This window comes from Mobula hypostoma, chromosome 3 (assembly GCF_963921235.1).
Source record: "Mobula hypostoma chromosome 3, sMobHyp1.1, whole genome shotgun sequence".
Taxonomy (NCBI): domain Eukaryota; kingdom Metazoa; phylum Chordata; class Chondrichthyes; order Myliobatiformes; family Myliobatidae; genus Mobula; species Mobula hypostoma.
Window position 1 is genome coordinate 221,803,179 of NC_086099.1, and position 27,730 is coordinate 221,830,908.

The window sequence follows — 27,730 nt, forward strand, 5'->3', positions numbered from 1 at the left end:
GCAAGTTACTTCTTAGTGAATAAAGGATTGATTTTGCCATCGGTCAGGAGGTACAGGAGCCTCAGGACCCACACCACTAGGTTCAGGAACAGTTATTACCCCTCAATTATCAGGTTCTTGAAGCGGATGGGATAATTCTACTCACCCCAACTCCGAACTGATTCCACAACCTATGGACTCACCTTCAAGTACTCTTTGTCTCATGTTCTTGATAATTACTGCTTGCTTGCTTATTTATTTATTTATTCATTCATTCATTCATTCATTATTTAGTTTTTTTCCTTTTTGTATTGGCATAGTTTGTCGTCTTTTGCACATTAGTTATTTATCTATCTTTGTGTGCAGTTTTTCAATGATTCTATTGTGTCTCTTTGTATTTACTGTGAATTCCCGTGTGAAATTACTCTCAAGATAGTACATGGTGACATATATGTACTTTGATAATAAATTTTTTTGAACTTTAAAGTAGATGTCATCAGATGCCTAAGCACCAAGAATGTGTGGGCTAGTAGGTTAATTGTTTGCTGTACATTTCCCCCTGTGTAGGTAGGTGGTAGAATCTGGAGGGGTTGTAGAAAATATCGGAAGAATAAAATGTTTTAAAGTAGGATTAGTGTAAATGGGTGCTTGATGGTTAATACAGTCAGTGGACCAATAGGCCTGTTTCTGTACTGTATTCACCAGTCTGGGCATCTTCTATTAATATATAAATTCTTGGAATATTCTGTTCAGTTCTGGTTGCCTCTTTATAAGAACCATGTGGAAGTGTTAGAGAGGGTAGAGGAGAAGTTTTAGAGAGGGTAGAGGTAGATGATGCCTGGATTAGAGAGCATGTCTTACTTATAAGTATTTATTTATTTTTATTTTTTTTAGACATACAGCACAGTAACAGGCTCTTCCAACCCAATGTGCTCACACCATCCACTTACAACCATGTGGCCAATTATCCTACTAACCCATACAGCTTTGGAATGTGGGAGGAAACATTTAGGGATGAGATTACAGAATACCTGGACAAGCATGACAAGATAGGCCAAAGCCAGCATGGTTTCCTGAAAGGAAAATCCTGCCTGACTAACCTACTGCAATTTTTTGAGGAATGCAGTAGATGTGGTGTACTTGGATTTTCAGATGGCCTTTGACAAGGTACCGCACATGAGGCTGCTTAGCAAAATAAGAGCCCATGGAATTACAGTGAAGTTACTAGCATAGGTGGCGCATTCGCTGATCGGCAGAAAACAGAGAATGGGAATAAAGGGATCCTATTCTGGCTGGCTGCTGGTTACCAGTGGAGTTCCACAGGGGTCGGTGTTGGGACCGCTGCTTTTTATGATGTATGTCAATGATTTGGACCATAGGATTAATGGATTTGTGGCTAAATTTGCCGATGATACAAAGATAGTGGGTAGTGTTGAGGAAACAGAGAGCCTGCAGAGAGACTTAGATAGTTTAGGAGAATGGGCAAAGAAGTGGCAAATGAAATATAAAGTTGGAAAGTGTATGGTCATACACTTTGGTGGAAGAAATAAATGGGCAGACTATTATTTAGATGGGGTGAGATTTCAAAATGCAGAGATTTAAAGGGACTTGGGAGTCCTTGTGCAGGATACCCTAAAGGTTAACCTGCAAGTTGAGTCGGTTGTAAAGAAGGCGAATGCAATGCTGGTATTCATTTCTAGAGGTATAGAATATACGAGCAGGGATGTGATGTTGAGGCTCTATAAGGCACTCATGAGACCACACTTGGAGTATTGTGTGCGGTTTTGGGCTCCTTATTTTAGAACGGATATACTGACATTGGAGAGGGTTCAGAGAAGATTCATGATAATGATTCTAGGAATGAAAGGGTTACCATATGAGGAACGTCTGGCAGCTCTTGGGCTGTATTCCCTGGAGTTCAGGAGAATGAGGGGGGATCTCATAGAAACATTCTAAATGTTCAAAGGCCTGAACAGATTAGATATGGCAAAGTTATTTCCCATAGTAAGGGAGTCTAGAACAAGAGGGCACGATTTCAGGATTGAAGGATGTACATTTAGAACAGAAGTGCGGAGAAATTACTTCAGTCAGAGGGTGGTAAATCTGTGGAATTTGTTGCCATGAATGGCTGTGGAAGCATTTAAGGCAGAGATAGATAGGTCTTGACTTGCCAGAGCAACAAAGGGTATGGGGTGAAAGCAGGGGAGTGGGGATGACTGGATGAAGTGGATCAGCCCATGATTGAATGGTGAAGCAGACTCGATGGGCCAAATGGCCTACTTCTGCTCCTAGATCTCATGGTCTTATAGAAACTGGAGCACTCAAAGACACCCACGTGGTCACAGGGAATATGAGGAAAGGTTTAGCAAGCTAGGGCTTTTCTCTTCGGAGCAAAGGAGGAGGGAGGTGACTTGTTGGAGGTGTACAAGATGATAGTAGGCATTGATCAAGTGGATAGCCAGCTCCTTTATCCCAGGGCAAAAATGGCTAATATGAGACAGCACGATTTTAAGGTGATTGTAGGAAAGTATGGGGGGATATCAGATGTAGGTTTTTGCATGGGTGTGTGGAATTCACCAGAATGTACTGATGGTAGAGGCAGATGCATTTGGGGCATTTAAGAAACTCTTAAATAGCATATTGTTTATAGAAAAATGGAAGGCTACGCAGGAGGGAAGGATTAGATTGATCTTAGTGTAGGTAAATGGTCAGCTCAACATCACAGGCTGAAGGGTCTGTACTGTGATGTAATGTTCTATGGAACCTAGTCAGCTCCATTGTGGGCACTATAGTAGTATCCAGGACATCTTCAAGGAGCAGTGGCTCAGAAAGGCAGCATCCATCATTAATGAACCCCATCATCCAGGTCATGCCATGTTCTCATAGACTACCATCAGGAAGGAGGTAAAGAAACCTAAAGGTATACTCAGTGATTCAGGAACAGTTTCTACCCCTTCGCCATCTGATTTCTGAATGGACATTGAACCCATGAACACTACCTCACTGCTTTTTTATTTCTATTTTTTGCACTGCTTATTTAATTTAACTATTTAAGATATATAATAATAAGTACTTTATTGATTCCAAGTGGGAAATAATTTTGTTACAGCAGCAATATTTAAAAATACACTTAGCAATAATAAATATAATAATATTAACTAACAATAAAGTACAGAATAATATACACAATAATTTACCAATGTGCAATACTGTGCAATAATAATGTACGAAATAATAAAACAGAGATTACTGTACTATGATGTGTATTCTCCTATCACACAGAGATGAACTGTTGTACATGCTTATTGCATTTGGTAGGAAATTTTCTGTAACAATTCTTGTGATAATGGAGCTGAATGAGCCTGTTTGAAAGGGTGCTAAATGCTTATTCAGTAGGTCATGGAGAGGATGTGCCTGTTTGTCTATAATGGATAACAGTTTGTTTAGTGACCTCTCCACCACTAGCTCAAAAGAGACCGGGTGGTAGCCAAGGATGGATCTAGCCCTTTTGATGAGTTTTTTAGGCTTTTTGCATCACCAGCATCGATGCTGCTCCCCCAACATAAAGCCGCAAAGAAGACTGCACTTGCTACAACAAACTGGTGAAAGATCTCCAGCATCCTGCTGCACACATTGAAGGATCTCAGCTTCCTTAGAAGACAGAGTCTGCTCATCCCCTTCTTGTAAACAGCCATGGTGTTGGTTTTCCAGTCAAGTCTGTTGCCAAAGTGAACACCCAAGTATTTGTACTGCTCCATTACCACAATGTCTTCTCCCAGAATGTATATAGGGCTCGTCACAGTCCTCTTCCTCCGAAAATCAATCACTATCTCCCTGGTTTTGGCCATATTCAGGAGCAGGTGATTCTTCCCGCACCACTGCACCAATTTGTCCACCAATCCTTTGTACTCCAATTCCTGCCCATTTCGGATACACCCAACCACCGCAGAGTCAGAGAACTGCAAGTGACAAGACTCAGATTTGTACTGAAAGTCTGAGGTGTACAGTATGAACACAAACAGAGACAGGACAGTCCCTTGTGGCGCCCAGTGCCACTCACCACTCTCTCAGACAGAGAACTACCCAGCTGTACAAACTGGGGTCTACTTGTCAGGTAGTCGGTAATCCAGGAGATAGTTGATTTGTCTACGCCCATCCTTTACAGTTCCTTGCTCAGAAGAAGTGGTTGGATTTTACTAAGACACTAGAGATATCAAAAAATGTGATTCTCACAATGCCACCAGCATCATCTGCTCCCACATGAGGTTGGTAGGCAAACTGTAAAGGGTCCAATGAAGATCTCACCTGCAGTCCAAGGTAAGTATATAGATAGATATATGAGGAAATTCTTACCCTTGACCATTCAGCTCTATAATGAGTCAACCTATAGTTGAGGAAGTGATGACCCCCCTCCTGTTAGACTCTTTGAGGTAACTTATTTTATATTATTTCTGAGTTCTCTTCTAATATTTGTATATCTGTGCACTTGTAATGCTGCTGTGTCACTGTAATTTCCTTTGGGATCAATTAAGTATCTATCTACCTATAGAGGCTGAATAGGATAGGATTATTTTCCCTGGAGCATTGGAGGCTCAGCGGGTGACCTGATAGGTGACATTCTCTCTTCTCCCTCCCTTCCCATCAAGCTGAAGTTACAAAAGCCTGAAAGCATGAACCACCAGGCTTAAGTCCAGCTTCTACTCCACAGCTCTAAGACTATTGAAAGGTTTCCTAGTCCAGTAAGACAGACTCTTGATCTCAAAATGTACCTCCATGTGACCTTGCAGCTTACTGTTATACCAGCACTGAACTTTCTCTGCAGCTGTTAACACTTTACTGAGCATTCTGTTATTATTTTCCCTTGTACTACTTGAAAGGGGTGGGTGTTCAGGAAGGAGCAGCACCTCTGGTGAAGGGGCTTGTCGTGTCCCTTATGGGGCAGCTCATTTACCTTTGCTCCACACCAACCACTCAGCTCTCACCTGTGGCTCCTAGTACCTGTCTGCATGTGACAGCAGCCACACACCTGTACACTGATTTGACAGATGGGCTAAACCAGGTGAGGAAAGCTGGCTGGCCTCATACCCTGGTGAGATTGGGACATGCTTGTCCCAGCATGCAAAATCAGCTCCAGCAGACAGGGCAGATGAGATGTACAGTGAGATCCAACAGCTAGCAAGGTAGTTCTGCAACACTCTTTGAAGAGCGAAGAACCTGACAAAACACAGAAGAGGTCATGGTCATCTACTGGAACCAAGGAAGATCCCAGTTGTGACAACTACTCATACCACTGGACCTGGACCTGCGAGATCAAGAGAGTCAAACTGCCACAGTGCAATGGTTTTTCCACTTTAAAAACTCTCGTGCTCAGGTTTCCTGTCACTGTCAGATGTGACTGACAGCCACCACTACCTGATTGCATTGCATATGATCTGTATGAACAGTGTTCAAGACAAGCTTTTCACTGTACCTTAGTACATGTGACAACAATAAATCAATACCAATTCCAAAATGGAGGCATCTAAAATGATGAGGAGCATAGACAAGATGGATTGTCACAGACTTTTTCCAAGGGTAGGAGAGTCTAAAACAGATTTAGCATTAAAGGGGACAGATTTAAAGGGGATCCAAGGGACAAATTTTCCACATAGAGGGTAGTGGGTGGGTGCATAGGACTGGTGGAGGTGAGTGCAATTACAACATTTAAAAATCACTTACACAGATATGTGGACAGGAAAAGGTTCAGAACAGGGATTCCCAACCTGGAGTCCATGATCCCTCAGTTAACGGAAGAAGTTCATGGCTTGAAAAGGGTTGGGAACCCTTGGGTTAGAAGGATATGAGCCAAATGGGGGCAAATGTGACTACAAACGATTTAATTAGCATGGATGACTAGGGCCAAAGGGCCTGTTTCCCTGTTGCATAACTCGGTAGCTCTACGGCTCTGTGAATACAGGATAACTTGTAGAAGAGCAAAAGCATTTGAAATTGAGCTGTAATATTTAGGTCAGTCTCTGTGGGTGGAGCGAGGGAGGGTGGGGAAGGTCATTCACTAAGTCATGTTTCATGGTCTTATTTCAGATTCAGTTTCCGATTTATTTACAACGTGTATATCAAAACATTCAGAGAAATGTGTCATTTGCAATAACAACCGACACACCCGGGGATGTATTGAAGGAAGCCTCCAAATTCATTCCAGCGCCAACATAGCAAGCCGAAAATGTTCAGTAGAACAACACAAACAACAACAGCAAAACAAGACAACGACAGCGACACGATCCTTTCCTACCTCCCCCCGCCCCCCACCCAAACACCCATTTCCACACACAGAGACTCTCCTCCAACCCATTTGAATGACCGGGAGGACAAACGTAATGATCAGTTATGAGACGTACCACAGGGACCTGTGTTGATAAGCCGCAGGGAACGGGACACAGTGTCACCTCCAGAAATGTGGGTTCCAAACCTGCAAAGCCAAGTGATACATTAAGGTCTTCCTGTTCCTGGGTCGTATTGTCAATGAGTTAAAGAAAAGCTCTGATTGTCTGTTCTCCGACCATGCTGAAAACCTGACAATTCAGCATCTGACTGACAAGGTGACATGTGTGCTTTCCCACACTGGGTCCTGGTTCCTACACTCCCCACTCCCTCACTGAAACCCCAATTTCTACACTCGCCGGAACCCTGGTGCCCACATTTCCTTTCAGCTCACCATCTGCAGCCATTCCACCTCACACCACCCAGCTTCTGACATCAATCCCAATCGCCCCTCTGACATCTGCCTATCTCCTCCCTCTCAACCCCTGACCTGGATCCAGCTATCAACAGCTCCTGTTCCACCCCGGCCACTCATCTCTGTACACTGGCTAGCTCACTTCTGTTCTTCACTCCAGAGTACCCAAAATATCAACTGTCCATCTCCTACCACAGATGCTGCCTGACCCACCGAGGTCCTCCAGTTTTAGGTAATCAATGCCAACGTACATGTTGGAGGGAGGTGTCCCTGCATCTGCAGTCCAGAGTCTATGTCTTTATCCCCATCATTAGTGAAATACTATTATGTGCCTCTCTGACATTTTCGCTCTAAATAAGCCAGAAATGGGTAAGAAATCAAACAACAATCATGGGGTATAGGATCCTCGTACCTGACCATGGGTCCTTGCTTCTGGTTATCCTTCTGTGGGCCTAAAACCTTGAAGTAGATTGGAACGCCGTTGACAGACAACTGTATGGGAATCTTTGTAGGGTCGAGCTCTGCAACCTAAGGGAACAAAGTTACACTTGTAACAGACACAAAAAACAGAATATTGAGCAAGCTTACAGAACATTTCTGCAGTCTATAGGATTACAACATGGTCTGTAGATTTAAATATTAGCTTTATTTGTCACATGTACATCGAAACATTGAACCATACAGTCAACTCAAAATACTCTGCAGATGCTGGGGTCAAAGCAACACTCACAACACGCTGGAGGAACTCAGCAGGTCGGGCAGCAGGTCCTGACAAAGGGTTCCGACCCGAAACGTCGACCAATCTTTTCCACGGATGCTGCCCGACCTGCTGAGTTCCTCCAGCGTGTTGCGAGTGAACCATACGGTCAATTGCGTTGTTTGCATCAACGACCAGCAAATTCCGAAGATATGCTAAGGACAGCCTACAAGTGTCGCCATGCTTCCGGTGCTAACATATCATAACTTACCAACCCTAACACATATGTCTTTGGAATGTGGGAGGAAACTGGCACACCCAGAGGAAACATAGGTGGTCATGGGGAGAACGTACAAAGTCGTCACAGACAGATCAGCAGGACAGGACCCCTATTGCTGGCACTGTAAATTGTTGCGCTAACTGCCACACTACCACAGTACCATGCGACCGTGCTGACCCTAAATGTTGTGGTGCCTCTGTTTCAGGTGTGGATAGATGTATCTATCCAGAACTGAAATCACTCATAATCATACACTGAAAGTGGATCACTTCACGCCTACAGCTCTGGAGCTGCCCATACTGAACAGGACAGTTTAGGGTTTGAATGCTGGAGGAGGGCAGTCCAGATGCTTTGCTCCTAATCATAAGACCATAAGACAAAGGAGCAGAATTAGGCCATTCAGCCCATCAAGTCTGCTCTGCAATTCCATCACAGCTGATTTATTATCCCTCTCAACTTCATTCACCTGCCTTCTCCCTGTAATCCCGAACACCCTTACTAATCAAGAACCTATCAACCTCTGCTTTAAATATACCCAATGTCTTGGCCTCCACAGATTCACCACCCTCTGGCTAAAGAAATTCCTCCTCATCTCTGTCCCTCTCTTCTGAGGCTCTGCACTCTGACCCCGGACTCCCACACGTGTTAATCACAGCTAGAAAATAAGGGCTCATTTTTAAGTATAGCCATGATTACCCTCACAGTTAAATAGAAACATAGGTGGGAGACACAAGAAGTGGATGAGATGAGCTTTTTTGAAGTACTTATACTGGCTTGGGCAAGTTGGGCTGACTACTGTGTTTCAGACTATTAAACAGATGTCTTATATTCAAAAGGAGAGCTCTTGATCTCCCAATCTACATTGTTATGGCCTTTGCACTTTTTTAAACCGGCACTGCACTTTCTCTTAGCTGCAATGCAATTCTCCATTCTGCCTTTCTTTGTACTACCTTGATGTACTTATTTATGGCATGATCTGCCTGCATGGCATGCAAGCAAAAGTTTTTACATCAAACAAAAGCTTCGGTACAGATGTCAATAAGAAACTGATAATAAAGAGGTGAAATACTAACTCTACAAATGAGCTGGTCCTGGTAATCTCCCCACATGTTGGCATAGGCGGTGATTTCGATGACCTGCTGCTGATACGGTTCCAGGATTCCTGTAGAGGGCTGCAGGACGAATGCTGCACCTTTCCTGTGGCACAGGAGTGCACCTGCAAATTCTGTCAGCAGGAGGAGGAAATGTTAAGCACAGTGCAGATATCACATTGCAATTGTGTCCAAAGCAATGATTCACTTCAGAATGCATGTGTATAATTCCATTGCTAAATGGGGGCGATGTATTCATCCCTCTTGAGAATCAGCATCAGAATTGGTTTGTTATTACAACAGATTCCTTAGCTCTTTTTAAAAGAATAGTGTTTTGTCTCATCTGAAAGGTGCCACAGTATCTTACATTGATGTACAAAGAACATAAATGGTACAGCACAAGAATTTTATCTGTGCTGAGCACAGTGCCAAATTAACATAATCACTTCAGCCTGCACATGATCCATATCCCTCAATTCCGTATGTATTCAGGTGTCTATCCAAAGTCTGCTAAAATCTATGATTGTATTTGCTTTCACTGCCACCCCTGGCACCTCATTCCAGGCACCTACAACTCACAGTGTGAAAAATTAACTCCATAACCCATTTAAATTTTCTCCTTCCCATGTACTGTATGTCCTCCCACATCGAACATTTCTACCCTGGGAAAAGATACCAGGCACTTACTGCAGAGGAAAAAGTTATGTGCTCGGGGTATTCCTGTGTCACTGCGTCACACTGAGACTGATCTCCTTCCTGAAGAAGGCTGTATTTCACTGGGAATGATCTCCTTTCCAGCGAAAGTTGAAGCACATTGGGAATGATCTCCTTTCCAGAGAAGGTTGTGTCACATTGGGACTGACCTCCTTTCCAGAGAAAGTTGAATCGCATTGGGAATTATCTCCTTTCCAGAGAAAGTTGAATCACATTGGGAATGATCTCCTTTCTGGAGAAGGTTGAATCGCATTGGGAATTATCTCCTTTCCAGAGAAGGAAGTATTACTTTCGAACTGATCTACTTTCCAGAGGAGGTTAGTAAGTTATGGGCTTGAACTCCATCCAAAGGATTTAGAGTAAAGACCTGGGTGATTTGTGTCTTAGAAGTGTGTGTAATTAGAAACCACTGTAGTTCCACCTGTATGTTTAGATGCATTTTAATGGCTCTGTGACAGCGAAATACCTCAGAGCATGATCAAAGAAACTACCAATACAATTAACTTGTCATACTCAGGGGTGATTGAATTCACGAGACACCAGGTAATGTTGCAGCTCTATTATACCCTGGTTAGACAACACTTGGAGTATTATGTTCGGTTCCAAGAACATCGAATAATACTGCACAATACAGGCCCTTCAGCCAACAACGTTGTGCCAAAACCTTAACATGTTCGAAGATAAATCTAACCCTTCCCACCCACATAGGCATCAATTTTTCTTTTTCTTTCATTAATGTGCCTATCTAAATGTTAAATGTTCCTAATGTATCTGCCTCAACTACGCACATACCCCCCACTCTCTGTCAGCTCATTATCGGAAGGATGTGGAAGCTTGCGTGAGAGTGCGGAGGAGATTTTCCAGGATGCTGCCTGGATTGAGGATAGGTTGAGCGAGCTTGGGCTTTTCTCTTTGGAGCGAAGGAGGACGACAGGCAACTTGAAACAGGTGTATAAGACAATAAGAGGCATAGATTGAGTGGACAGCCAGTAACCTTTTCTTAGGGCAGAAATGGCTAATATGAGGGCCATAGTTTTAAGGTGATTGTAGTAAAGTATAGGCGAGATGTCAGAGGTAAGTTTTTTTGTTTGTTTGTTTTTTTTCCAGAGAGTGGTGGGTGTGTGGAATGCGCTGCCAGAGATGGTGGTAGAGGTAGATACATTAGGGAGATTTAAGAGAATCGTAGATAGGCTCAAGGGTATAAATGGGACCTTCCTAGCGCAAGTGGTTTAGATAGGGCAGAATTTGTTAAGTGTCATCAGGAGGGTTACTTAAATCAATATGTAGAAGGTCTGAGGAGAGGAGGGGCCATACTGGACCTGGTATTGGGTAATACACCTAACCAGTGACTGATCTTTCAGTGGGTGAGCAGTTAGGGAACAGTGACCACAACTCCTTAATGTTCAGATAGTAATAGATAAGGATAGGGATAGACCTTGCATGAGGGTTTTAAATTGGAGCAGGGCAAATAATAAGGGCATTAGGCAAGAACTAAGCAGAGTTCATTGGGAATGCCTTTTTACTGGCAAGTCCATATCAGACATATGGGGGATGTTTAAATATCAGATATCAAAGTTCCTTTTAGAAGGAAGGGCAGGGATGGAAAGATAAAGAGAACCTTGGATGTCCAGAGAGGTGATGAATTTAGTCAAGAAGAAAAAGGAAAATTATGTAAGCCTTTGGAAGTTAGGATCAAAAGGAGTACATGAGGATTATAAAGCAGCCAGAAAAGAACCAAAGGAGGGAATCAGAAAAGCCAGGAGAGGGCATTAAAAGTCCTTGGCAACTAGGATTAAGGTGAATCCCAAGCCATTCTATACATACATCTAGAGCAAGAGGATTACTCCGGAGAGAGTGGGACCACTCAAGGATGAACAGGGGAACACGAGGAACATTTGTTTGGATGAAGAGAATGTGAGTGAGGTACTTTGCTTCAGTATTTACCAAGGAAGAAGACCTGGAGGTCCAAGAAGTACTACAGTTACCATCCCTCAACCATTAGGCTCTTGAACAAAAGTCTATTTCAGGTGTTCCCACAACTGATGGTCTCACTTTAAGGACTTTCTTTTTGTTATTTCATACTCGTTATTTACTGCTATTTATTAATATTTATATAAATATATTTATATTATTGCTATTTATATTTTAAACACTTCTATAAAGTCACAGTTTGTTGTCCATTGTCCTGTTTACAGTTACTGTTCTACAGATTTGCTAAGTATGCCCACAGGAAAAAGAATCAGGGTTGTATGCGGTGACGTGTATTGTACTCTGATAATAAATTTTACTTTGAACTTTACATTAGAGGCTTTTAAGAGACATTTGGCCTGGCACGAAAATGTGAGGAAGATGGAGGGATATGGACATTGTGTAGGTAGGAGGGGGTTAGTTTTTTTTGGGGGGGGGTTGATTTAATTTTCAGCTGGTTCGTCACAACACTGTGGGCTGAAGGGCCTGTTCCCGTACACTACTCTTCTATGTTCTATGGATGATAGGAAAATGGAAGTCTATATGGAAGGGAAGGATTGGGCTGATCTTAGAGTCACGTCAACATTGTGGTTTGAAGGGCCTGTAGCATGGTGTAATGTTCTATGTTGGACGTACTTGCTATGAGGATGTAACGCCTTCTATTCTTACCACGCTGCAGCTGGTCCTGTGACTTGCTTGGACCTTCTGTAAGGCTCACTGTTCTCTTCAGGAGAGGTGTTCTTGAGCTTTAGTATTATTAGCACAGGACACAGAGTTATTCATTGACAATAAGCAGAATATATAATTCAGAATCATGGAAATATGGAAATAGCTTGTTCACCTGTTCTAAAACCTTTGTTTGATAATTGATTCTGTGAAGTACTTATTGTGCTATAAGCAGGTTATAATTGTGTTGCTAATTGAGTATCGGGAATATCATGAGATCAACAAACAATAATATTGAACACATACAGAATAATTGCTAAGGAAACCCTCCTAACCTGATGCGTTACAACTGTTCTGCTTGATACCACAAGTAACTGCAGAGCTGTGCATGCAGTGCAGTCCATCACAGAAACCAGCCTTCCCACTAGTCCCCCATCTACAATTCCCACTGCCTCAGTAAAGCTGCCAAAATAATCGAAGGCCCCTCCCACACCAGACATTGTTCTCCCCTCTCCCATCAGGTAGAAGATAAGCACGCTTGAGGGCACCTACCACCAGGCTCAAAGGCAGCTTTTATCTTGCCGTTATCAGATCTCTTGCATGCCATAAGATGAACTCAATCTCTCTTGTTGTGGCCCTTGCACTTTATTTACCTACCTGCACAGCACTTCTTTCATAAGGGCAACACTTCACTCTGTATTTTGTTTCCTTTTAACTACCTTGATGTACTGTACGAATGTATGGAATGATCTATCTGGATGGTACACACACAAAAGCTCTTCACTGTACATGTAATGGTAATAAACCAAACCAAGAGAAACTGATCAATAAATATATTTAGATAATAGAAGAATGCTCCTAGGTAATTGATTACAGGTTATCCCTTCAACGAGTTATCAGAAAATGGGTAATGGGAATCTCATTAAAGTCATAGAGCTATACCGTATGGAGACAGGACCTTCGGTGCCCACCCAGATGGTCTCAATTTCCTGCATTTGTCCTATGTCCCTCCAGGCACTGCTGCAGCAACACTTGCGAGTTGCTCCCTGCACATATTCAGACAGTGTTGGTTGTTGAGGTAAATGATGCATTTCACTGTTTGTTTCCATGTTTCAGTGTACATGTTCAAAGTACATACATATCACCATAAATGTGATAAGTTAATCTTTATCTTAAATGGTACTATTGTACCTGTCTCAACCACTTCCTCTGATAGCTCACTCCATACACTCAGCTCCACGTAAAATGAACTGCCCCTTGGGGCACTTTTAAATCTTTTCCCTCTCATCCTAAACCTAAGCCCTTTGCTTCTGCACTCTCCTACCCTAGGGAAAAGCCTGTAACCATCCACCTCTATCTGTGCCTCTCCTAATTTTAAACACTTCTATGAAGTCACTTAGCCTGGCCACCTCTCCCTATACCTCATGGTAGTGTAGTGGCTAGTGCAGCACTTTACAGTGCCAGTGATCAGGGTTCGATCCTGCCGCTGTCTGTAAGGAGTTTGTACGGTCTCCCCATGACCACATGCTTTTCAGGTTTCCTCCTACATTTCAAATGCATACAGGTTAGTAAATTGTAGGCATCTTACGTTGGTGCTAGAAACATGGTGGCATTTGTGGGTGTCTCTCTACACACCTCTTGGACTGTATTGGTCACAAAATACTCTGCAGATGCTGGGGTCAAAGCAACACTCAGAACACGCTGGAGGAACTCAGCAGGTCGGGCAGCATCCATGGAAACGATCAGTCAATGTTTCCATGAATGCTGCCCGACCTGCTGAGTTCCTCCAGCATGTTGTGAGGACTGTATTGGTTGCTGTTTCAAACACTGCATTTCACAGTACGATTCAATGTTTTGATGTACTGTACATGTGACAAAGAACATTCATTAATCATTATATTTCATCTTTATCTCTGACCCTCTAGTCCTGGCAATATCCTTGTAAACCTTCTCTACACTCTTTCTAGCTTGCCCTTTTGTTCCCTACAATAGGGCGAACAAAACTCTACAAAGTACCAATGATTTGTACACCTGCATCCACTTACACTCATTAACATTGAACGGTACTGTTGGATCGCAAGGAAAATCATTAGGGATTAAGAAATTATTTGGTATCATGAGTTATAATTTAGTTGTCATTAGCCTAACATCCAGCACGTCTTTGAGTTGAGGGAGGAAACGGGAGCATCAGGGGCAAACCCACAGGGTGAAATGAAAACTTGATACAACCAGCTGAGAGTCCACAGAGCTTCCTGCAGCTCCTCTAAACTGCCCAATTCTATGAATGTCAACATGACTTCATACCCATGACCAGTTCCCTGAGATGGTGGTGAAGCTCCAAAGTCCACATGGGTGGTGATACTTCTTGTTTCAAATGCAGGTAGATTGGGAAAATCAGGTTGATGCTGAATTCCAGGAGTGGGGATTTCTAGAGTGCCTAAGGGAAGGCATTTTAGAGCAGCTCGTGGTTGAGCCCATGAGGCAATCAGCTATTCTGGATTGGGTGTTGTGCAATGAACCAGAATTGATTAGAGAGCTTGAGGTAAAAGAACCTTTAGGGACAAGTGATCATAATATGATTGAATTCACCCTGGAAATTTGAGAAGGAGAAGCTAAAGTCAGATATATCAGTATTACAATGGAGTAAAGGGAATTATAGAGGCATGAGAGAGAAGTTAGTCAAAATTGTTTGTAAAAGAACACTGGCAGGGATGACGGCAGAGTAGCAATGGCTGGAATTTCTGGAAGCAATTCAGAAGGCACAGGATATAGACATCCCAAAGAGAAAGAAGGAAGAAGTATTCTAAAGGAAAGACAATACAACCGTGGCTAACAAGAAGTCAAAACCAACTTTAAAGCCAAAGAGAGAGCATATAATAGAGCAAAAATTAGTGGGAAGTTAGAGGATTGGGAAGCTTTTAAAAACCAACAGAAGGGAACTAAAAAGTTATTAAGAAGGTAAAGATGGAATATGAAAATAAGATAGCCAATAATATTAAAGAGGATACCAAAAGTTTCTTCAGATACAATGAAGTGTAAAAAAACAGGCAAGAATGGACATTGGACCACTGGAAAATGATGCTAGAGAGGTAGTAATGGGGGACAAGGAAATGTCAAATGAACTAAATAACTATTTTGCATCAGTCTTCATTGTGGAAGACACTAGCAGTATGATGGAAGCTCCAGGTGTCAGGGGTCATGAAGTATATGAAGTTACCATTACTATAGAGAAGGTTCTTGGGACACTGGAAGGTCTGAAGGTAGATAAATCACATGGACCCCAGGGTTCTGAAAGAGGTGGCTGAAGAGATCATGGAGGTATTAGTAATGATCTGGAAGTCTGGAAAATTGCAAATGTCACACCACTCTTCAAGAACAGAGAGAGGAAGAAGAAAGGAAACTATGGGTCGGTTAGTCTGACCTCAGTGGCTGGGAAGATGTTGGACTCAATCGTTAAGGATGAGGTTTTAGGGGACTTGGAGGCACATAATAAAATAGGCTGTAACCAGCATGATTTCCTCAAGGGAAATCTGTTGGAATTTTTGAAGAAATAACTAGCAGGATAGACAAAGGAGAATCAGTTGATGTTGGTACTTGGATTTTCAGAAGGCCTTTGACAAGGTGCCACGCATGAGACTGCTTAACAAGTTATGAGCCCATAATATTACAGGAAAGATTCCAGCATGGGTAAAACAGTGGCTGATTGGCTGGAGGCAAAGAGTGGAAATAAATGGGGCCTTTTCTGGTTGGTAGCCAGTGACTAGTGGGTCTGTGTTGGGACTGATTCTTTTTACATTATATGTCAATGATTTGGATGATGGAATTGATGGCTTTGTTGCAAAGTTTGCAGACGATATGAAGATAGGTGGAAGGGCAGGTAGTTTTGAGCAAGTAGAGAGGCTACAGAAGGACTTAAACAGATTAGGAGAATGAGCAAAGATGGAATACGGTGTCGGGAAGTGTATGGTCATGCACTTTGGTAGAAAAAATGAAAGGGTTGACTATTTTCTAAATAGAGAGAAAATGCAAATAACTGAGGTGCAAAGGAGCTTGGGAGTCCTTGTGCGGGATTCCCTAAAGGTTAATTTGCAAGCTGAGTCTGTGGTGAGGAAGGCAAATGCAATGTTAGTGTTCATTTCAGGAGGATTAGAATATAAAAGCACGGATGTATTGTTGAGACTTTATAAAGCACTGGTGAGGCCTCACATGGAGTATTGTGAGCAGTTTTGGGCCCCTTATCTTAGAAAGGATGTGCTGAAAATGGAGAGGGTTCAAAGGAGGTTTCCAGGTTTGAAAGACTTGTCATATGAAGAGCGTTTGATTGCTCTGGGTCTCTATTCACTGGAATTCAGACAAATGAGGGGTGACCTCATTGAAACCTATCGAATGGTGAAAGATCTTGATAGAGTGGATGAGGAGAGGATGTTTCCTACAGTGGGAGAGTTTAAGACCAGAGGACGGAGCCTCAGAATAGAGGGGTGTCTTTTTAGAACAGAGATGAGGAGGAATTTTTTTTAGCTAGAGTGTGATGAATCTGTGGAATTCATTGCCACAGGCAGCTGTGGAGGCCAAGTCTTTTTGTATATGTAAGGCAGAGGTTGATAGACCCTTGATTGATCAGGACATGAAGAGACATGGGGAGAAGGCAGGAGACTGGGGCTGAGAGGAAAATTGGGTCAGTCAAGATGAAGTGGTGGAGCAGACTCGATAGGCTAAATGGCCTAATTCTGTTCCTATATCTTATGGTCTCATCGTCTTGCTGGACCAAATGGTCTGTGCTTTGTTTCCTTCTGTTCAATTCTTTGTCATTCACTCGACTTTTTGGTGAACAGAATGGGAATAACGAGCTACTCAGACCCAAGCTTCTGTGACAGTACCACTTACTGACTGGACGGAGATCCATGGGGTGGCCTGCTGATGGGAGGGGGAAGGGGCGGGCAGCTGCTGAAGTACTCCACCTCCAGACTGAACGGTCCTGCAATGGCAGTGTTGTTGGTAATTAGTAGCTTTCTCTTCATAGTGTTGTGCACCATCATTTCACTGAAGTCCAGAACCAGCAAGTCACTGTGTAGAGAAGATCAGATCAGATTAACTGATTCACCCGGGTGCAATGAAATTCCTTGTTCTTTAAAGCTCACAGAGTAATAAGTACAATGACAAGCACTAATGGTGCAAATATTGCAATCTGAAGTGGTGTAAACTGAAAGGCTAAAGTAATGCATTAACCAACAGCATGGTCGCATAGTGGTTAGCGTAACACTTTGCAGTACCAGCGATTAGCAATCAGGGTCCAGATCCCCATTCAGATTCACTTACCTACAGTGAAATACGTGAACCAACACAACATAAGGATGTGCTAGGAGCAGCCCACAATCATTTCGGAGCCAACGTAGCACGTCCTCCATGTTCAGCAGAAGAGCAGCAACCAAACAACAGCAGCAAAATAAGTCCTTTTCCTTCCTCCCTTCCACACACACAGACAGTCCTCCAACCTTTTTTGCAATTTGCCTATCGCCACAATAGGTCAACGGCAGATGCAATCTCAATGGCTCTTCACACGGCTTTAGACCACCTGGACAATACAAACACCTACGTCATGATGCTGTTCATCATCTTTAGCTCAGCATTTAATACCATCATTCCCACAGTCCTGACTGAGGGAATGTACCTCCCTCTGTAATTGGATACTCGACTTCCTAACCGGAAGACCACAATCTGTGCGGATTGGTGATAACATATCCTCTTTGCTGACGATCAACACTGGTGCGCCTCAGTGTTGTGTGCTTAGCCCACTGCTCTACTCTCTCTATACCATGACTGTGTGGCTAGGCACAGCTCAAACACCATCTACGAATTTGCTGACGATACAACCATTGTTGGTAGAATCTCAGGTGGTGACAAGAGGACGTACAGGAGTGAGATATGCCAACTAGTGGAGTGGTGCTGCAGCAACAACCTGGCACTCAATGTCAGTAAGACAAGAGAGCTGATTGTGGACTTCAGGAAGGATAAGATGAAGGAACACACACCAATTCTCATAGAGGGATCAGAAGTGGAGAGAGTGAGCAGCTTCAAGTTCCTGGGTGTCAAGATCTCTGAGGATCTAACCTGGTCCCAGCATATTGATGCAGTCATAAAGAAGGCAAGATAGCTGCGATACTTTATTAGGAGTTTGAAGAGATTTGGCATGTCAACAAATACACTCAAAAACGTCTATAGTTGTACCATGGAGAGCATTCTGACAGGCTGCATCACTGGTATGGAGGGGCTACTGCACAGGACCAAAAGAAGCTGCAGAAGGTTGTAAATCTAGTCAGCTCCATCTTGGGTACTAGCCTACAAAGTACCCAGGACATCTTCAGGGAGCGGTATCTCAGAAAGGCAGCAGCCATTATTAAGGACCTCTAGCACCCAGGGCATGCCCTTTTCTCACTGTTACCATCAGGTAGGAGATACAGAAGCCTAAAGGCACACACTCAGCAATTCAGGAATAGCTTCTTCCCCTCTGCCATCCGATTCCTAAATGGACTTTGAAGCTTTGGATACTACTCACTTTTTTAATATACAGTATTTCTGTTTTTACACATTTTTTAATAATCTATTCAATATACGTAATTGATTTACTTGTTTATTTATTATTATGTTTTATTTAATTTATTTTTTTTTCCTCTGTCTGCTAGATTATGTATGCATTGAACTGCTGCTGCTAAGTTAGCAAATTTCATTTCACATGCCGGTGATAATAAACCTGATTCTGATTACTTAGAGGTTTCAAGAATGATAAGATTGTGGAAAAATAAATTTTGCAGTTTGTGACAGAAGATAAACTCCCCTGTGGATGGTCACAAACCCGGAGTGGGTTCGGTCATGGGGCTATCAACTTCATCTCGCAAAAACCCAATGCTACAGACACGCCAACAGAAGCTCCAAAGACCTCATCCTTGGGAGAGGAAGGACACACCTGGAAGAAGGGCTATACTTGCAGACCATTTGAAAGACTGGCCCGGTAAGAGGATTCTGGCGAGCCGCTGTTGGTGGCCCACAATATGTCCCAGCAGGAGTGAAGGGTTTAAGAAACAGACAGAAGAAAAAAAAAAGAGTTGAACTTTCAGAATAATTTGTTTTATTAAAAAGGAATTGAACTCAGGTTCCATGAGTCAGTGCTACTAATAATTCTACGGGAACAATAATTCACGATGAGTCAGGATTTACCTCTCCTCATGATCATCAGTAGGAATGCTGTAAGTTATATTCAAGCCTCTTGGTTTAGCATATAATTCCAGCAAAAGTGGTTCCTTCATTTCCTCCACTGTGCACGAGACTGTAGCTCCATTTAGTTCATTCTGAGAGGCAGAGACACAAGCACAAATGGCTGTAGGCTGAAGATGCACCCTACAAAAACCTACAATAACAGTTATAATCCTAATTCTTTCCAGCTGCACAAATGGTGTAAAATGCTGTTGATGGGTGACCTGTCATGGAGAACGCTTATTCTCTGTGACTCTCTGGAAAAGAGGCTAATCTTCCAACAGGTCAGGCAGCATCTATGCAGTGGAACAAACAGTCAACGCTTCAGGCCGAGACCCCTCATCAGGAGAGGAAAGGAGGGGGGAAAAAGCCAGAGTAGGTAGGTAGGTGAGAGGGGAAGGAGTACAAGCTGGCAGGTGATAGGTGAGACCAGGTGAGGGGGAAGTTGGGCTGCTGGGGGAGGGGTAATGAAGTAAGAAACTGGGAGATTATAGGTGGAAGAACTAAAGGGCTGAATTAGAAGGAATCTGACAGGAGAGGGAAATTTCTCCCCTCCTCCACCTTCTCTTTTTATCCAATCTCTGTTCTGGTCTCCTTCCCTTTCTCCCATGTCTTGCTATACTCTCCTGTCACCTCCCAATTTCTCACTTCATCACCCCTCTCCCACCCACCTTCCTTCTTCTTCTTAGTTATCACCTGCCAGTTTTTACACCTTATTCTGGCTTCTTCACCCTTCCTTTCCAGTACTGATGAAGAGCCGGGGCTCGAAATGTTAACTGTTTATTCCTCTCCATAGATGCTGCCTGACTGCTGAGTTCCTCCAGCAATTGTGTGTTTCACTTCAAGTTCATTCTATGGGGTTTCTTGTTTCATGGATGTCTGTGAAGAATATGAATTTCAACTTGTATACTGTATACGTTCTTGGATATTAAATGAATCTTTGTACCTTTAAAGTTCCCTTCCCATTTTTCAAAATTTGTTGGACAGAAATGGCAATATACAGTTTAATTTCTTGATAAAATGGGGGAGGAGAAGATGGCAGTGCAACGCAGCACACGCATCCGTTCTGAATTGATATCGTATTTGTGAAGTAGGATGCCGTGCACAATCCTGATTTGATGGAGACAGCCGTGAGAAGCACGGAGGAACATCTGGAGAAACTTCTGAAATGCCTGCTTCACTGCCGCTGCTACTGTGCGATTGAGAATCTCTGGAGGGGAAGGCCCCAAATCCTCGACTTTGCCTATTGCCTGTTGCCGGGGCCGGGGTCGAAGCGCTCAGCAGAGGTGGTGCTCAGTGCTTGGTGCTCAGTGTCAGACAGCTGGTCAGAGGCTCGAAGTTTTCGGACGGACTCTGAGTCGGACTGTGGTCGGGTGCTTCCAGGATGCTGCATCGGCAAGTTTGCGGCGCTGGAAGCTCATGGCAGGAAGAGTTTTCTTCCTTCAACTGTCTGCGTGAGATGATGGGACTTTCAAGAGACTCTGAGATTTTTTTTTACCGTGCCCATGGTCTGTTCTTCTATCAAATTACGGTATTGCTTGCACTGTTGTAACTATATGTTATAATTATGTGGTTTTTGTCAGTTTTTTTAGTCTTGGTTTGTCTTGTGTTTCTGTGATATCATTCTGGAGGAACAAATTGTATCATTTCTTAATGCATGCATTACTAAATGACAATGAAAGAGGACTGCATGTCCTTATAATCTAATCTAATCTAATGCCTAAATACATAGGTATGAGGGGTTTATGACTTCAAGGGAAACTGGAGCCAACGGTGTTCCTATTGCATGTGCCTATTCCACTTGTCTTTATAGGTGGTGTAGTTTGTGGATATGGGACATGCCAATTAACCAACAGCACTAACACTTTTAATAACCTTTTCTCATTAATTATTTCAACATAGTATTATTCTCTGGAAGGCAATTTCATGACCATTGCTTGAACTTGAGTAATCCTCTGATATTTGATCACATTCAATGCAAATCTTGTAGTTCAATTTTGCCAGTTGAAAACCATTAAACAGAACAGGCCCTTCAGCCCATAATGCCTGTGCCAACTATGATGCCAAATTAAACTCATCCCATCTCTTTAAAGAGCTTGAAAGAGTGCAGAGAAAATTTACAAGGATGTTGCCAGGACTTGAGGACCTGAGTTAGAGGGAAAGATTGAATGGGTTAGGAGTTTATTCCCTAGAGCACAGGAGAATAAGGAGAGATGTTATATAGGCAACACACACAAAATGCTGGAGGAACTCAGCAAGCCAGGCATCATCTATGGAAACGAGTTTAGTCGATGTTTTGGGCCGAGACCCTTCATCAGGACTGCCACTTCATACAGGTGTACCATTTTGTTGAGCACCTTTGCTCCAACCACAAAAAGCAAGATTTCCCAGTGGCCAACCATTTTAATTCCAATCCCCATTCCCATTTTCGATTTATGATGGCACTACTGAAGTTGGGCAACAGCTTACTGGTAGTTCAAAAGGTAAGACATACAACTAAATTATTAATAACACCTTTTCTGAAGTAAGTTATGGTAAACTGTCACCGCAAACAATGAAGAGGCAAGCGAAGGTGAAGCTGACTCGAGGGATGAGCCGTGCTGGTGTGTTGCAAAGTTGAAGTGTAACACATTGGAGTCGGTTTCTGAGTCTGAGTTGGAGTCAGAGGTGGAATTGGAGCGAGCAGTTCGTAAGGAGTCTCAGTGCCCATCCCCCAAAACCGGCAGTCAGGTTGGATCGCTGTAAGCGATAAGCCGTTTTGGACATGTCAAGAATGGTTTCAGGCTGGGCAGCGAGGTCTAGACCCAGAGCATATCGCTGTGGCAGAGCCCAGGTACTTGTGCGCGGCACCATCCAGTGTTTGGACGATTTAAGTGCCAGCCCTGAAAGACTGAACAGGCAAGTGTCAGGACTGGAGATGAGGGTCAGGCTGACTCACACATCACCTTCTAGCCTGTACTCTTTCCCCTTCCCCACCTTCTTATTCTGGTTTCCTCCCCCTTTCTTTCTGGTCATGATGATGGGTCTCAGCTCGAAACATCGACTGTTTATTCACTTCCAAAGATGCTGCCTGACCTGTGGAGTTCCTCCAGCATTTTATGTGTGCTGCTCTGGATTTTAGCATCTGCAGAATCTCTTGTGGGAAAAGCAGGAAGACTGTTTACTTTCGCCCTAGTGGAGGTGGAGAAATACCCTGAACAACTCAATCGTTTCTAAATCATATCTGTCTTCTGCTAATGCAACTATATTTTTAAACTTACAATTTTATGTTGTGAGATTATCTATGTTAACATGATAATCTATATTCTGATTATTCATTGTAACTGCTACTTGTTTTTCTGAATACAAACTTTGCTCTTTGCTTAACATTTGCACAATGTTGTCCCATTAGGATTAATCTGAAACAGAACTGCATTTGCCATGGTTCAACAAAAGATTAAAATCTGTAGCAGAGACTATGACCTACAAGTTTTTGAAGGGTGGAGCTGACCTGATCAAGAATACCTTGCAACAATAACGTCACTGTTTGCCTATACAGGACTGGCTTCCCTCCAGGACATAACAAACATAAGGGTTTTGACAAATAGTGTATTAGTGTTACATATATATTGTTTATTTGGCACTGTTAAGATAATTATTTATGTTAACTAAAGTTTATGTTACTTCAGGTTTGTCCTTGTAATATACCATGAGGCTGCTGCAAAAAGTTAATTTTCGTGAGGAGCTTTTGATGGCTCTGGGCCTGTACTTGCTGGAATTCAGAAGGAGGAGGGGGATCTCATTGAAACCTATCGAATGTTGAAAGGCCTTGACAGGGTGAATGTGGAAAGGATGTTTCATATGGTGGTACAGTCCAAGACCAGAGGGCTTCGCCTTAGAATAGAGGGTTGCCCCTTTAGAAGAGGTGAGGAGGAATTTCTTTAGCCAGAGAGTGGTGAATCTGTGGAACTCATTTCACAGGCAGCTATGGAGACCAAGTCATTGGGTACATTTAAAGAAAAGGTTGATAGATCTTGGATTAGTCAGGGCATGAAGGGATACAGGGAGAAGACAGGAGATTGCGGCCGAGAGGGAAATGGATTGGTCACGATGAAATGGCGGAGCGGGCTAATTCTGGCAGGCTAACTGGCCTAATTCTGCTCCTATACCTTATGGTCTTATGTCATTCGTGCCTTATGCTTGTGTGCATATAGCGACAATAAACTTAAAAACTGAGATGCTGACATGACTCATAATCAGAAAGCACAGATTTAAGGTGAAGAAACCAAAAGAAAGTTAAATTTCCTTTTCACTCAGAGATTTGCTGTGCCCTCAACTATACTGTCTAAACGGGTGGTGGTAATATTGTACTACCTGTAGTGGGTCACTGGGTTGGATGTCAGAAGCTGGTTCTTTACACAGAGAGGGTGGGTGCATGGGATGTGCTGCCTGGGGTGGTGGTAGAGGCAGATACGTTAGGGACATTTAAGAGACTCTTAGGTAGGCACATAGATGATAGAAAATGGAGGACTACGTGGGAGGGAAAGGTTAGATTGATCTTAGAGTGGGTTAAAAGTTGGCACAACATTGTGGGCCGAAGGCACTGTACTGTTCCATAAGGTTCTATGTTCTATTAGTTGCTTGAGCTTCCTGATCAGGTGAAAAAGGAGGTGTACGGCACAGAACCCAACAACTTGAAGTCCAATGGACTTATTCACCACACAAAAAAAATGCTGATGAGAAAGTGTGTTTATAGTCCTCAAACAGTGGAAACCTAATTCTGCCCCTACTGTACGTCTATGGAAACCTGCACTGCATCCACAACAGCTTGAATGGTCATGAGATCTTGAACCGTTTGCATCACATTGTTCATACGAATAACTACGAGAGGGACATCTGCACAGTTACTCTCCATCGAGGTGGTGTGATCCTGAAGTGAAGTCAAGTTTATTGTCATTTCGACCATAAGCTGCTGGTACAGTACACAGTAAAAACGAAACAACGTTCCTCCAGGACCATGGTGCTGGGTCCCTAAATTTAAGGTGAAGACCCTAAATCCAGGGCAACCTGAAATTATTAACTTGGGTAGGAATTTCTAAACAGCTTATGAAGATAAAGGAAGTATAAGTGGCTTAAAAAAAAAAGAGATTGCACAATAACTTTCCAAAAGGAATGGAAAAGCATAAATAGGAAAAATTCAAGATTCAAGATTGTTTAATGTCATTTCCTATACACAAGTATAAAGGAGAATGAAATAATTGTTACTCTGGACCTGATGCAGCACAAAAAAACATAATAAGATCATTATCAACATTATTATGTGCCATGTCCTATTACATGGATAATCATGGTCTTGACCATATTTTTTCTTGGCAAATTTTCCTACAGAAGTGGTTTGCCATTGCCTTTTTCTAGGCAGTGTCATCACAAGATGGGACAATAAGATAAAGAACACAATAATAATAACAAATCACAATAAATAGAAATACGCAAGATAGATTATATACATAGATTGATTATACACCCAAAAGTGATACCAGGAACAGGTGTGTCATTACATCAGGTGACTGACAGGAAATGATAAAGTAGTGGTGGTTGGGGGTGTGGAGGGGTGAATTAGTAGGTGGAGGTGTTGATCAACCTCACTGCTTGGGGAAACTAACTGTTTTTGAGTCTGGTGGTCCTGGCGTGTGTCCTATGTGACTTGACCAGTTACCATATTCTCATAAACACCAGCATGCAATGAAATGTCTTGCTTGCATGAAGCTCACTGAGTAAACAGTATACATGGTACTAATAGATAGAGCAATGAATATCACAATGAACAGAAAAACAACATAATGATGCAAAAATTGTAGTGCAAAACAGAACAATAACTGAGAGAGGCACTCCACTCTTTAATAAGGAAGAGAGGTAGAAGAAAGGAAATTACATGCCAGTTAGTCTAACGTCAGTGGTTGGGAAGATGTTGGAGTTGATTGTTATGGATGTGATTTCAGGGTACTTGAGGGTATATGACAAAATAGGCCAAACTCAACAAGGTTTCTTTAAGAGAAAATCTTGCCTGACAAATCTGTTGGAATTCTTTGAAGAAATAACAAGCAGGATAGACATAGGAGAATTGGTGGATGTTGTGTATTTGGATTTTCAGAAGGCCTTTGACAAGGTGCCACACTTGAGGCTGCTAGTCAAGGTAAGAGCCCAAGGTATTACAGGAAAGATGCTAGCATGGATAGAGCATTGGCTGAATGGCAGGAGGCAAATAATGGGAATAAAAGGATCCTTTTCGGATTGGTTGCCTGTGACTAGTAGTGTTGTACAGGACACTGTGTGGGGACCACTTCTTTTTATGTTTTATGTCGTCAATTTGGTTGATAAAATTGACGGCTTTGTGGCCAAGTTTGTGGATGATACAAAGATAGATGGAGGGCAGGTAGTGTTGAAGAAGCAGAGAGGCTGCAGAAGGACTTAGTCAGTTTAGGAGAATGGGCAAAGAGGTGGCAGATGGAATACAGTGTTGGGAAGGGTACAGTCATGCACTTTGGTGGAACGGAAAAAAGCAGAGACTACTTTCTAAGTAGGGAGAAAAAAATCAAAAATCTGAGGTGCGAAGGGATTTGAGAGTCTTCATACAGTATTCACTAAAGTTTAGTTTGCAGGTTAAATTGGTGGTGGCTGTAAAGCAAATCCAATATAAAAGCAAGAATGTAATGCTCAGGCTGTATAAGGCACTGGTGAGACCTCACTTGGAGTATTGTGAGCAGCTTTGGGCCCCTTATTTAAGGAACAATGTGTTGACATTGGCGACGGTTCAGAGGAGGTTCTAGAGAATGGTTCCAGGAATGGAAGGGTTATCATATGGGTAGCGATTGAAGGCTCTGGTCCTGTACTTGCTGGAATTTAGAAGAATGAGTGGGGATCTCATTGAAACCTATTGAATGTTGAAAGGCCTAGATGAGAGGATATGAAGAGGATGTTTCCTTTGGTGCTGGTGTCTAAGACCAGACAGCACAGCCTCAAAATAGAGGGACGTCTATTTAGAACGGAGATGAGGAGCAATTTCTTTAGCCAGAGGGTGGTGAATTTGTTGCTACAGGTGGCTGTGGAGGCTAGGTCACTGGGTGCATTTAAGGCAGAAGTTGATAGGTTCTTGATTAGGTCATGGCATGAAAGGTTATGAGGAGAAGGCAGGAGAATAGTGTTGAGAAAGAAATGGATCAGCCACGATGAAATGGCGAAGCAGACTCAATGGGCCAAATGTCCTAATTCTACTCCTATGTCTATGGCCTTATGGACTAGGTGGAAGAGAACAAGAATTTGGCAGCTCTGATAGGAAGGAGACGATCAGTTCAGAATTCTAACAGCAGTGGGGAAGAGAGTTTTCATGTCTGGATACCCAGGCCTTCAAGCTCTTTCCCAGAAGGTAGAAGTGAGAAAAGAGAGTGGTCAAGGTGGCAGACATCTTGTTGGCCTTCTTAAAGCAACACACACCATGAAGATAAACTGGATGAACTGGGCATCAAGGGTTATGGTGAGAAGGCAGGGGAGTGGGACTAAATGGGAAAATGGATCAGTTCATGATAAAATGGCGGAGCAGACTCGATGGGCCGAATGGCCGACTTCTGCTCCTTTGTCTTCTCTTATGGTCTTATGGAAGCAAGTAATGAACTGGACAATATTTACCACTCTCTGACATGGCAAAAGGGATGGGGGATTGGCAATAATTGGAAAGTACGGTAATTTGTGAAAGCTAGCTGAAGCTAATTTAGCTGCATGATCTCTTACTGTGATGCACAGTTATATTCAGTATTATACTGTAAGTCATGCAATAAAGAAAGTTAAGTTGACAGCATCTGCTGACATGAACACTCACTGCGCTGAGTACTGTTAACTCTACGTATACTGCTGCCTCTTCATTTGGTCCCAAGGTGATGCATGCTGGGCTGATTTTAACTCTACATTGATGTGCATAGTTCTTGTGCACCTTATTAACAAAGAAAGATATGTATAATCAGACAGGGTCCTTACCACAACAACTTTAATGAACTCTGAATATTTCATTACAGCAAAGTACCTTCAAACCATAGAAAGCTATCTGCCAGGTTTAAGAAGAGGTTGCAAATTTTCAATTAACATAACTTAATGAAGGCGTGAGTACATTTGAAAGATAGTTACAGACTTCCAATTCTTCACTACCTATTCTTCTATACCCAGTTAGTATTACCACAGCTATAGCAATAATTTACTTCCATCTAGACACTAGACACTAGAATACTACTGCACAGAACAGGCCCTTCGGCCCTCAATGTTGTGCCGACCCATATATTCCTTAAAAAAAAGTACTAAACCCACACTACCCCGTAACCCTCTATTTT

The 27,730-nt window shown here is 42.7% G+C and overlaps 1 protein-coding gene across 1 annotated transcript in view; it reads right to left on the reverse strand.

Moving 5' to 3' along the window:
- dlec1 (DLEC1 cilia and flagella associated protein) overlaps window positions 1-27,730 on the reverse strand; it is a 202,899-nt gene that overhangs the window by 54,439 nt on the left and 120,730 nt on the right. The window contains exons 25-31 of the mRNA XM_063042432.1: window positions 27,229-27,339; window positions 19,341-19,471; window positions 17,013-17,192; window positions 12,132-12,208; window positions 8,763-8,914; window positions 7,125-7,240; window positions 6,375-6,445 (exon numbers count right to left, since the gene is read on the reverse strand). Coding sequence (XP_062898502.1) covers window positions 6,375-6,445; window positions 7,125-7,240; window positions 8,763-8,914; window positions 12,132-12,208; window positions 17,013-17,192; window positions 19,341-19,471; window positions 27,229-27,339 — 838 coding nt within the window. The remainder of the gene's footprint in view (window positions 1-6,374; window positions 6,446-7,124; window positions 7,241-8,762; window positions 8,915-12,131; window positions 12,209-17,012; window positions 17,193-19,340; window positions 19,472-27,228; window positions 27,340-27,730) is intronic.